This window comes from Chelonoidis abingdonii, chromosome 2, assembly GCF_003597395.2.
Source record: "Chelonoidis abingdonii isolate Lonesome George chromosome 2, CheloAbing_2.0, whole genome shotgun sequence".
Taxonomy (NCBI): domain Eukaryota; kingdom Metazoa; phylum Chordata; order Testudines; family Testudinidae; genus Chelonoidis; species Chelonoidis abingdonii.
In genome coordinates, this window is record NC_133770.1 from 5,564,755 (window position 1) to 5,577,372 (window position 12,618).

Genomic DNA, 12,618 nt, shown 5'->3' on the forward strand with positions numbered 1-12,618 from the left:
GATTGCATAGAACAAGATGGCAGTTGGGGAGACGTGGTGCTCCACCATGTTGCTGGGCATCTCTCACCCAGACCCTGGGAGTTAAGAGCTAATAATAAATGAAACGTATGGCAGGGAGCTGCACGGCCACTTGTTCCTTCTTTCTTCGCAGCTGCTTGCCCATGCCAAGACAGACAAATGTTTAGCAATATGTACAGCCCCAGCATTGTCCCTTGTTTGCGCTGAGCTTCTTGTTTTGCATGTACCAGCAAACTGGCCAAGGGAGATTTCCTGTAAACAACAGGAAAAGCCTCGGTTTCCGGGGAGCCCAAGGACTTAAACAGTGAGTCATGAGTCTCCCCACAGTGACAGAGAGATATAAAAGGGCTTATATCTCCGCTGGCACTCCGCTGGCACTGCCTCCAGTGAGCCCAAGGATGGAGACCTGCTGCCGGTGCCTCTTGCTGCTAGGCATTTTGGCTGCAGCAGCCACCGCGGTGCCTTCTCAACACAAGACGCTAAGCTATGAAGAGGCCGTTGCCCTGGCTGTCGATTTCTACAACCAAGGATCAGGCATAGATCATGCCTTCCGGCTCCTTAAAGCGAACCCACAGCCTGAGTGGGTAAGTACCAGCTCACTCCCTTTATGGCGCTATACCCTGGCTGCAGCTTGAAACCAGGCACCAGAATCAGACCCTCACCCACTAGGCTCTTCGCTCCCCCAACCCAACTCCCATTTATTCAAAATACAACCCAAGAAGCTTTGAGATATTCACACCAGGTTATAACACAGCAGCTTCCTGCCTTGTAAGTCTAACACTGACAGACCCCGGGATCGAACCTGGGACCTCTGAAGCTTAATGCATGAACCAAAAGCCACAATGGCTGTTAGCTGAGGCTGTAGCAGACCCATTAATTTCTAAGTGGTCTCAGTGTCACTAGAGGGGCCAGAACACCACACCCAGGAGGTGTGTGGGTTACATACTTCCCTAGCTGAGGAAAGACATCCTGAGCTTCAGAGACTTCCCAGCTGAAATCCCAGATGAGCCCCCACTTGTAACACCAACAGACCCCAGTTGTTGTCTTGTGGGATCAAATCTGGGACCTCAGAGGCTGAGCCTCTACTGCATGAGCTAAAAGCCACATGGTTCTTAGCTAAGGTGGTAGTGCTCATTAAGCTCTAAGTGGTCTCGGTGCCACTAGAGAGGGCAGAACACCATATCTAGGAGATATGAGGGTTACATACAGACAACCATGAAAGGTCGTTAACGCAGCCTTTCCATAGGATTTAAGATAGGGATCGTTTTCTCTCTAGGTAAAAATTCATGATAAACCTTAATATTACACATATTGCAGAGTTCTCTATCTCTGTATTTCCAATGGAGAACCATGCAATAAGAGAGGAGTTTTGAATTAAGGGCCAGGTGTTCAAGCATTTGGTTGTGCAAAATACAGAGGTGATAGCTAGACTAATTTGCACATGTGATTGCTGGGATTGCTTGTGCAAACTGGTAATTGCATTACCAGCAGTGCATTTGTGTGTGTATTTGTCCAGTTTGCATGCTCACTAGTGACAATTATGTGACTATTTGCCATCCAAAATGTTTGTAAATCTGCCCCCTAGTGTCCACTGTGTGCCTCACTGTGCAGTGAATTGACATCTCAATAAGATAAACCCTGAGACACTACTCTGATGGGAGCCATACAAAAGCCTAAAGTACAGAGCTGGAGACCGAGTTGAAAGTAGATTTATGGAGATTTAGCAACAGAGCCACCTGCTCCCCGTGCGTCCTTTGCAAAAGACCCATTTTATTTGTAAATTGCAACGATGGGGCTCAATCCTGCTCTCAGTCACTCCGGTGTAAATTGGAGGAGTTCCACTGGTGTGAGCTGGGTGACGCGTGGGAACTTTGTCTTCTGCCGCATTACAGCTGGACCAGTGCGCTACCTGCGGCTGCACTAGTGCTGAGCTGCAGCCCGCTGCATGGTTGCTCTTGCTGGATAAATGCAGAGAGAGAAGTTGGGATAGCACGTGGATGATGTGAGCTAAATAGCTAAGCAGAGGCTGCTGTGTGGGTGCTGTGGTGGATATGGGGGCTTACTCCTCATCAGCGTTTATCCCAATCTTCTATTTCATTTCCCCGCCCCCCAGGATATGACGTCTAACCCTCAGCAGAAGCTGAAGTTCACGGTTAAAGAAACCGTGTGCCTAGTGTCAGAGAACCGCCATGGGACCGAATGTGACTTCATAGACAATGGGGTAAGCCATAACCGTCTCTGGAGACAGCTCCACGGGCTCTGTCTCCTGTTTTGTTTAACACCCAGCTGCCGTGGTCCCTGATCAGCGCTATCTAGCCCCCAGGGCTAGCAGGCGTAGAACGCTCTTCACCATGGCCCTTTGTGGGGTGACAGGCTCTGTGCTGAAATAAAGGGGGCTAGTCATGGGAGTAAACCCTACCCAGGAGGGGTAAGAGATGCGGCGCCAGACCCAAACCCTTTTGCTGGAAATGAATAACCGGAAGGGGAGTGAATTCATTTTACAAGCGTAAGCAGATGTTCACAGGCTGCTCGGCTGTTATCGCCCAGCAGGGAAGACTGCTGCTGGGGGTAAGCGTTCTTAGAGAAATGGTTGGAGGTGTACATGTATCTTCTGTCCATAATGGTTTTCAGCCTGTAGTCCAGCACTGCTCAGGAAGCAGCAATGGCCCATCCAGCTTTCTGCCTAGCCCAGAAGTTGCAACGTTTCCTCTCTACCGTGGTCCTCACCAGGGTCATCCAGCTGTAGTCACCTCTGGGCTAGACTCTTGTCATGTGCTCTACTTAGGGCTGTATTTGCAGACCACCAATGGCTTTAACTAGCAGGGATGCAGCTGGTGGATAAAATGGCCATCCCAATCTCTCCCTCTTGTACCCAGCCATAGGCTGAGGACTTCAACCCATTTTCCCCATAGCCAGATTTGTACCCACACCTCCAGAGGTGGCTCACGCAGTGCCCTTCCTCCCACGGCACTCAGAAACTGAGCTGAGATCTTCCTCCTCACAGGTGGTCAGAGACTGTTCGGGATCCTTCTCCACCCAGCAGGAGTCGCCCATAGTCATCATCAGCTGCAACACTGTGACCCAGGAGGTAGGTTTTGCACTCTGGTGACACCATCTTCCAAGTGGGGGCTGGGCCGGTGATGGGGCAGGGTGTTTTCCCCATCAGTTCCCTGGGTGGGATTTGAGACTGTGAGGATAGCACAGTGATGGGTGTCTAGCTGCATCCGGTAGGGTCATAGCCACTAGAGACCCCCCCTTGGGCTGACAGCTGAATCCCACAGATCCCATCTGCCATGCAAACACCTCACTGGGATATAGGAGGAATCCAAACTTTGATGTCATCTCCACCTGGGACCAAGAGATGGCCAGGTGGAGGGGGGGATGCCCTCTCTGCGGCTACGATTTAGTCCCATTTAGGAGATTTATGGGTAACCGATACAGCAGGAGCCTTTCCTAAGCCCATATAACAGAAATTGCCCCCTCCCACGATGTAGCAAGGACTTTCCCCATGCCCAGAGAACCATCATGGAAGCAAGGCTTGGACAGAAGTGGGAGGTGGGTACTCTTTCTTCCATGAAAGCTTTGTCCCAGAGCTCTGGCTCTCCAGCAAGGCCCTCCCAGACAGGACCCATCATGCAGTGTCAGCCTTCAGCCAGGAAGAGAGAAGCAACAGTCTCTTCCTGGGGGGACCCAAGGGCTGCAGCTGCTTCCTCCTCCTCCCAGAGCACCCAGTTATAGCATCCCCGCCACTAAGCTCCCAACTCCTGGCCATGGAGCAGGCGACCAAGCTGGGCCTCCTGACTCAGACCTCCCCAACACAGGGCAGTGCCGAGAACATAGCAATGGGCTGTTTAAGGAAGCCACTTCCTCCCACTTCCCAAGCAAATCCAGGGGGGCAGATAGTGATACAGAGCCCGTATCAGTCTCCCTGTAAACACTCATGTGCTCCTTTCTCTCCAGGATACTCACATCAGGAGGGCCAGGAGCCCAAGACGTAGGAGGCGGCGTCCTCACTGGCACCTACCTGGCTCCTACACACTCATCTCCCATGGCGGAGGCGGAGGCAAAGGCAGAGGCAGTAGATTACAAGTGGCCTGATGGGAAGAGGCCTGGGTATCCACACAGCAGCTTCTGCGATTCTCGCTTTGTTGCAACCTTTGTTGCTTTTTTCCTTCCATTTCTGTTTGTTATTTACTCCTGACACCATGTCATGTTCTTCTGCACCAGATGTGGACTGGCTCCAGAGCTTCCTTATACCCACCAGATATGTTCATCATAAGAGCCTTTAATGCTTTGCCGGGTGGGATTTGACACACAGGTGTGGCAAAAAGGTATTAAATAAAGTATTTGACACACAGACCTCCCCCAGTGGCTTGACAGTATAAAACAATTTAGCATTTCATTACAGCTCCAGCCTTCTCCTTCTAGCTTCTAACTGGCTTGTAAGTGACTCAGATACCAAGGTGGCCACACGACATCAGAACCACGGTCCAGCTAGGCCAGTGTCCTGCCTCATGCCGTGACTAGCTTCTCACGATGGCGCAAGGAGGAAAGACGTTTCAAACACTGTCTCATTTCCCATCTTTCCTTGAGTTGGTTTTAAATGGCACGTGTCCTTTCCTCCACAAGAGATTTAGCACAGCCGGGCGACACAGGGGTGGGCCTTCGAGTAACATTCGTCCCTGGGCTTCCTGCCCAGCGTTGTGAGTCCAGGGATGCCCAGCACAAGTGCAAGCACTCTGGGCTCGAAGCCAGAAGGGACACATGAGGAGCTGGGGTGGAAAGAGCTGGGAATGGGGCTCCTGCCTCACAGCTGGTGGCTCGGTACGAGTGACAGGTGCTCCAGAACTGTCGATTGATGAAGATGGTTCAAACAGTCACTGTGTATGGGCTTGAGCCAAAGCCCACTGAAGCCAGGAGGTGTCTTTCCACTGACTTCAGTGGGGTTTGGGTCAGGCTTTCAGCTCCCGCTTCCCTTGACCTGTTGGGGGTGAGAAGCGCCGGACGTCACCTGGGCTCTCCCAGTGGCAGAGCAATCGCTGCAGCACTGAAGGCCCCATACCACTGACAAGAACCCCAAGGCAATGTAGAAAGGAAGTAGAGGCTGAAATTTCCCCCGAGATCAGGGGAGACAGAGACAGTATTTGACACTGCATCAGGCTTCCCAGTCTCCCCTTAACCTTTGGCAGGGGGCCCTAGATACATACTAGTCTCAGTGCCCCGTTTCGGGGTGGGGAGAGTTCATCCTCCCTAAAGTTGTGGTTTAGTACAATTACATCCAAAGACGCTATTAGAGTCTATCTGCTTATGAAGGTTCCTGTAAATCAGAGGTGGGCAAACTACAGCCTGCGGGCTGCATCCGGCCTGTGGGACCATCCTGTCCAGCCCCTGAGCTCCTGGCCTGGGAGTTCGGGGGGTGGTCAGGGGCCAGGGGTGTGGATAGGGGTCGGGGTGGTCAGAGGGTGGGGAACAGGGGGGTTGAATGGGAGCAGAGGTCCCAGGGGGGCAGTCAGGAAGGAGTGGGGGTTGGATGGGGCAGCGGGGGGCAGTTAGGGGTGAAGTATCCGGGGATGGTCAGGGGACAGGAGGAAGGGGTGGTTGGATGGGGCAGGAGTTCCGGGGAGGCAGGAAGGAGAGGGGGGTTGGATGGGGTGGTAGGGGGCAGTTAAGGGCAGAGGGTCCGGGGACGGTCAGGGAGAAGGGATGGTTGAAGGGAGGCAGGGATCCCGGGGGGGCAGTCAAGAAGGAGAGGGGAGGTTGGATGGGGTGGGGGGGTCCGGGGTGGGCGAGGGCAGAAAGCAGGTGGGATGGATTAGGCAAGGTCCCCTGGACCGTCAGGGAACAGGGGGGTGGGGGCGGTTGGATGAGACACAAGTCCCAAGGGGGCCATCAGGGGGCAAGAAGCAGGAAGAGTCAGATAGGGGGCGGGGGCCAAGCCAGGCCATGCCTGGCTGTTTGGGGAGGCACAGTCCCCTCACCGGCCCTCCATACAATTTCAGAAACCCGCTGCTGCCCTCAGGCCAAAAAGCTTGCCCGTCCCTGCTGCAGATCCTCACCCCATTGCTTCACTTGGATATTGTGGATTTAGGCTGTGAACTCTCTGGGGCAGAGACACTGTCTCTCTATCTGTGCAGCTCCTGGCGTACTTTTAGCGTGGTATGAATACATTGCAATAACCACCTGAGCTATCTAGGCTGGCTGGAGAAGGAGCAACATTTCTCGCAGCTATCCCAGAGAAACACATTCAGTGAGGTGTCTGTGCTCACTACCCGTTTGCCATGTAACTTGGAAGGCTTACAGCCCACTTCTGGAAAGCAATAGAACATGAGCCTGAAGTCCATGACATGCTTAGGTCCCACTGAAGTCCATGAAGTTCTCTCCTGAAGAGAGGAGCTTTCTTCAGCCAGGCTCTGGGGCATTTAATCTGTCACCCCCTGCCAGCGTGGGATTGTTCCCTACAAGGTAACGCGCACCCCAGTGCCTTTCCCAGCCTAGTGTCAGCAATGGGATTCCCTCCACTGCCCTTGGCAGACTCGTCCACGGCCCCCAGATGTTCTACCTAGATCCCCTTGTGCTAAGTTTTATCCCAGTTGGTTGCAACTGCTTTCCTCTGAGTCTCACCCTAACACCCTGTCCTAGTCCTGCCCCCCAGCCACTCCTGAATGTACCATCCTCCTCTCACCCAAGTAACAGTCCCCTTGGAGAACGAGCTCTTCATGCTCTGTTCCTGTGCTCTGTGGGCCAGACACAGACAGTCTTGCACTGAGAGGGGCTCCAATCACAGATCTGACTGTGGACGCATCTCTAATGCCCCATGTGGGCACTGCAGGGGATTTGAACTTTCAGGGTCTGAAGTTATGAAGCCACTAGACAGACTCCCACTGATTTCAACAGGCTTCAGATCCAGCCCTTGCTGATTCGTGCGCTTTTTGCCCCCACATGGCTTCTCTTGGGTTCCAGACACGAATTGGGTCTGAATTTGGCTCAGGCAGATCAGACGGTAAATAAATTTAGATAATCAGCTGTGATATTTACAGCTATTCCCAATCCCAAACGTGAGTGCAGTCACTAAGTATGGGGAATCTAAACACAATTACACCTGGCTGTCCTAAGCAGATCTCAGGCACATACAGAGTGTAACAGAAATGTGTCAAGCCTCACCCTTCACACTGCGAGTATAGCCAGTAACATCACCCCCTGCATGGCCTCTCCAGGTGAAAGTTACCCCTGGGTGGAGGGCCAGCCCAGGGCTATGTACCACTGAAGTCCCACGGATGATCTCTGTGCTGCGTAAGGCTCTCCGTGAATGTTCTCTGCTGGTCATCTGATTTGCTGTGTCCGTCATACAGGAAGGCTGGCCCTTGACTCGGTTACAACCTCTTGATTTCTACGATCAGACAATCATCCATTAACCTGTCTTGGTTCCTGCCCCATGGGTTATTTCCCTGACAGCTCGGATGCTCTTTCAGTCTAGTTACACATGTTGTGGAGCACCTGTTTGCTCGGAGACTTATTGTTCCTCATGGCCTATGAAACGTGTCTGCAAGCAGGGGTGCTGGACTAACCTGTGTAGTGGGGGTGCTGAGAGCCATTGAACCAAACCCTGCATATAATGGAGTCCATTTCAAGCCAGGGGGGTGCGGCAGCACCCCCAGCACCTATGTCCACAAGCGTCTTTCTCAGCACAGGTCTACCACTGCAGCAGCCCCCAGTAGTGCGGTCTGGTCTCCTACGCTGCTCTGCCAAAGGGCCTGCAACCTCACCGCTAATCCAGTCCTGAGCAACCCCCGCTACCCCCCATGTAGCTTCACAATGCACCTCAGGGCTGAGCTGCAGCTCCCTTGCTCTTCCATCCCTGGTCTTTCTCCTCCCCCACCACCCACCAGGGCATACGGATCGTGACCTGCAGCATTCCCAGCCCTGGGTGTCCTCCATCTCTGCCAGGCCATCTCACCCATCCTGCTGTTCCAGTCCTGCTCCCACCCCACAGTTCTGCCTCTGGCCTCATGGGACCCTCCCTGCTCAGTTTTTCAAGGTGATGGATACTGCATGAGGGACTGGGGAAGTGATGGGCTAACAGCAAAATCAGGGAGAAGAGCCCAAAAGATGGAAAAATGTCCCCCCAAAGCCGTCTTCTCCCTCAGCTCAGGGTGTGGTGTCGAGCAGCCCAAGTAGGGGCTGCTGTGGTCCTAGTGAGCCACCAGGAGGCCCGCACAGCCCCTCTGCATCCAGTGCAGGGAAGGGCCGTCCTATTGCCCCACTAGGGACCTTGTGGGACCGGTTTGTGCACTTGGGTTTTCCTGAATGCTGTGATGGGCACGGTCCTGTCCCAATCAAGAGAAGGCTAACAAGCCCCTCTGGGCTCAGCTGGCACTAACTAAGCACACAGCAGTGCCTGGGACACTTGGGGGAAACATGCTTAAAAGGGAGCTCGTCAAGGGAAGAGGTGGCTCCCAGGACCAGAGCAGCTGTGCCCTAGAGTTCGCTGTCTCTTACAGTGGGGTCACTGAGAGGAAGACAGCGTGTACGCTGCCCCCCACAAGGACTCGCCAGACGAGATACAAACCAATTGCCCCCGGAAGAACTCAAAGATGAGCCCTGACCTGGGGTTTAGCCATATCTCATGGCCACAAATTAGCCAAACCAGTAGAGATCCCCTTAATTAGAAGGTTCCCAGACTTGTGAATCCGGGAAGACTGGAGGAAGTTTCCCAAAAGCGGAAAGGACTTTAGAAGGGAGAGACTCTGAAAAAGCCCAAGCTGGGCCTGGCAAAGCCCCGGCCTATCACACTTCCTTCTGCAGAAATCTCTGCTGGCAAAGGTGCCGGTGCAAGCAGAGCCGGGAACTCTGACCAGCTGGGATCGTGCGGTTACGCTGCACACCCTGTGTTTACGGCAGCGTATGGCTTTCTCTGTCCTGCAGGCTGCCTCCCGTATGGCTGTCTAGCAGGCAAACCCACTGCTAGCTGGATACCTCACTGCATCCACTCTGCTAGTGATCCTCCTGGGGAAGTGTACCTGCTTCCCCAGGCCACCCTGTTGAACTCAGTGGGGCAGGCGCCCAGCTGATGTAACTGAGCACAGCTCCATTAGGGTCAGGGGAGCTATAGCCATTTATACCAACAGCCCAGAGGATTCAACCCAGTCAGGGCAGGATCTGATGCATCGTGTGTAAAAGTATTTCTGTCCTGGGTGGTTATGGGTAGACAGTGAGGTGTGGTGGGCAGGGAGGGAGATGGACCGACCAGTGTGTGCGTCTGCTTCAGACGGCTAGGCACACTCCTGGGCAGTCTCGCATGTCGTTTGATGGCTGAATGCCTCCTTGAGTTTGGCAAGTGAGAGTCACTGGAAAAGCAGAGACCTAGCGGATTTGGAAGCCAACAGTCACATGTACCACTAGGTAGACATTTCACAGCACCCCTGTGCTAGTGATCAGACTGGGATAAATTTACCTGCATGCCCCAGTCACCTTAGTGAAATCAACTGGCCAGACCTGGGAATGCTGTGCCGCCAGGAGCTGAGTCCTGTTTAGAGCCAGGGCCCTGAACTTCCAGCTTTGCTGCAGCACCTGGGAGATCTGGGGTTTGTGGCCCTGTGGCTGTCTGCCTGGTGGATGCACCCCAGGAGCTGCAGAACTTGGAAGCATTGGGGTTCCCATCCCTGGAGCAGCCCATGTGGTGGGGCTACCCCACAGCCACAGATCCAGGAAGTCCAGGGTCTCTCTTTCCTGTGTCCCCACTCCCCAAATCCTAGCGACATGCGTGTAGGGCATCCTGCTCTTCTGGCCAGCCCAGGCTTTGTCTTACACAGAACTGAAGCTTTGTTCTTTGGTCCGGCTCTGGTTTATACAGATGAGGGCAGCTGGTGGGCCTGGAACTCCCCGAAATGGGGATGAAACACTTACCTAGACCCTGCTCACTGGAGCATTGGGAGGGTTGATTAGGCAATGGCTGAATATGTAAAATGTAATATAAATTCTGCTATGAGAGCACACTACTTAAAACTGAACGAGTTAAAGACGGAGGCTATTGAGAATGCGTCTCTCACTTTCCTAGTGGTGCAAAGTTATGGCAGTTGCAGGTTTGCTTTTCAAATGTCAGGGCATTTCTTTTGCAAATGTGGAAAGTGGAAGGTAGCTAGGGAACATCCCCTGTGGCTCGGTAGCTGGAATGGGGTCTCCTAGTCTATTTAACACAGCAAAGAAATGAGATCCCAGTCCCACAATCACGTGCAGAGACAGACAGACCCTGGCACCTGTGTGGAACCCCACAGTCTCCAACACGGTCCATGTGGGCACGGGGGGCTGTCTGTGCAGATCTGACTGCAGGATCGGAGGCTAAAAGTTACAGCTCTCACACTGTTCAGACTAGCAATAGGATGGACATTTTTCCCACAGTGAGTGTAACTGGTCACAGGAACCACTTACCTGGATTCTCCATCACTTGCAGGTTTTAAGTCAGGACTGGATCTCTTTCTAAAAGAGATGATGCTCTCACTCCTACAGGAGTTACAGGCTTGAGGAAGAAATGGCTGGCTGAGGTTCTTCGGCCTGTTCTGTGTTCCACAGCAGGTCAGGCTAGATGATCACAATGATCCCTATTGGCCTGAACAGCTATGACTGTATGAAAGCTATGAAGGTCGGCAGCAACGCTTCAGTAACATCTGTTGGGTTCCAAATTCCTTTCTCAGGGAGAGCTTGGAAACTCCCTCACTGCAGTAAACATCACCGCTGATTAGCTTCAATTTGTTCTGTGGTCTGATCCTCCTGGGCCAAGTTAAGACCAATTGTGTGTCTGTATTCCAAGGGAAACTGTGTGGTCAAAAATGGCACGAGTAAGCAAGCGCCGGATCTGAAGCCCGTTGAAATCAATGTCCAGTGACTTCAAAGGACTTTGGTTCATTTGTCAAGATCCTGAAGTTTAAAAACGTCCACTACTGCCCACAGAGGGGCAATTAGAGATGCGCCCGCAGTGAGATCTGTGAGTGGTGCAGCTCCCAGGGAGGTCTCTCTGAGCCTGGCCAGCAGAGCCCAGAACAGGACAAGAAGGGTTAGTTCTTCAGATTGTTACTTGGGTGAGAAGGGCTGATGAGTGGGACTAGGACACGGGGGTTAGGGAGTGATTTGGAGGAAAACAGGTACCTCCAACTGTGATAACAAAGAACATGAGAACGGCTGTACTGGGTCAGACCAAAGGTCCATCCAGCCCAGTGTCCTGTCTGCTGACAGTGGCCAATACCAGGTGCCCCAGAGGGAGTGAACCTAACAGGTAATGATCAAGTGATCTCTCTCCTGAATACAAGGTAATCTAGGTAGACCATATGGAGGGGAAAAAAACAAACAAACAAGACAACCAGAAGATGAGGTTTATTAGGCTGTTAAAATTTTCAAAAGCTCTCAACTTCATTCCAATATGGAAGGAAAACAAATACAGAAATGTCTAGTTTGTTTGTGAAACTGAATTTTTGTTTTCTGGTCAGGCCTCATGATTAATCCCCCTTTTTAGAGGGAGAAACTGAGCCAGAGAGAGCTAATATTACATTTTCCAGTACTAATGCATCTCTTTTTATTAATGCCCTCTTCACGGATACCTACATTGACTGCAAAAGTTGCCAGTCACCTTTTTCAATTAGTGTGGAGCAAAACTAGAGAACATCCCCAAATCTGAGTTAAGCTGGAGTTCCAGGATAAGTTCTGAGGGTTCAGTGAACTAGGGGTCTGCTGCACAGTTACAAGCAGAACTCACTGAGATGTCTGAACAACATAAAAGCAGCCACATTACAGAAGCAGCTTCAAGAATGAGACGGCCAAACTCTGCAGGCTCCTAAACTCATAGACTTTAAGGCCAGAAGGGACCGTCTTTATCATCTAGGTGCCCTGGATGATCAATGTTAAACCCTAGCGCTGTAATCAAACTTTCAGAGCAACCAGAATTCAATGGAGTTACAGGCTCCAACCAAGATCAAGGTCCCAGTCTGCATACACATAGTAAGAGACAGTCCCTGCCCTTAAGAGCTTATAATAAAAATGGGAAATACAGAAAAAGGGTGGGTGAAATGGAAGGATCATTATTTAAAAGTGGGTAGCTGAGGGCCAGGGGGATAAAGTGACTTGGCACATTCATACAAGCAGTAGACACTCTTTGCAAACTTTGGAGCCATATTCAATGAACAAGCATCCAAACTGGGGCTCAAGTACAACTCTGCATCTGAATTAAACCTTAGGGGGACACATGCAAGACTAGGGTGACCAGACAGCAACTGTGAAAAAAAAATGGGACACGGGTGGGGGGTAATAGGTGCCTGTATAGGAAAAAGTCCCCAAAAAAGCAACTGTCCCTTTAAAAGCGGGACATCTAGTCACACTACACAAGAGGCACTCGCTGGGGCTGAGATGAAAGTTGGATGGAAGGATGGTTGTGTGATTCAGGTGTTGCAACTATACAATTAATAATAAGTGAATTAAAACATGACTCCTCAATGATCAAACAGGCGACAAGGGGAGTATTATTAGACATATTAAGAATTTCTAGTATTTCAGCTACTAACTGATACAGAAGCACGTGATATGAGCGCACTGTCACCCAACCCCATGGGACAAAGC

The 12,618-nt window shown here is 51.9% G+C and overlaps 1 protein-coding gene across 1 annotated transcript in view; it reads left to right on the forward strand.

Annotated features, from left to right (window-relative positions):
• Positions 1–341: 341 nt before the first annotated feature.
• The window catches only part of LOC116836151 (uncharacterized), a 31,699-nt gene continuing 19,422 nt past the window's right edge, over positions 342–12,618 (forward strand). Inside the window, exons 1-3 of the mRNA XM_032799617.2 lie at positions 342–602; positions 2,132–2,239; positions 3,023–3,110. Coding sequence (XP_032655508.2) covers positions 417–602; positions 2,132–2,239; positions 3,023–3,110 — 382 coding nt within the window. The 5' untranslated portion in view covers positions 342–416. The remainder of the gene's footprint in view (positions 603–2,131; positions 2,240–3,022; positions 3,111–12,618) is intronic.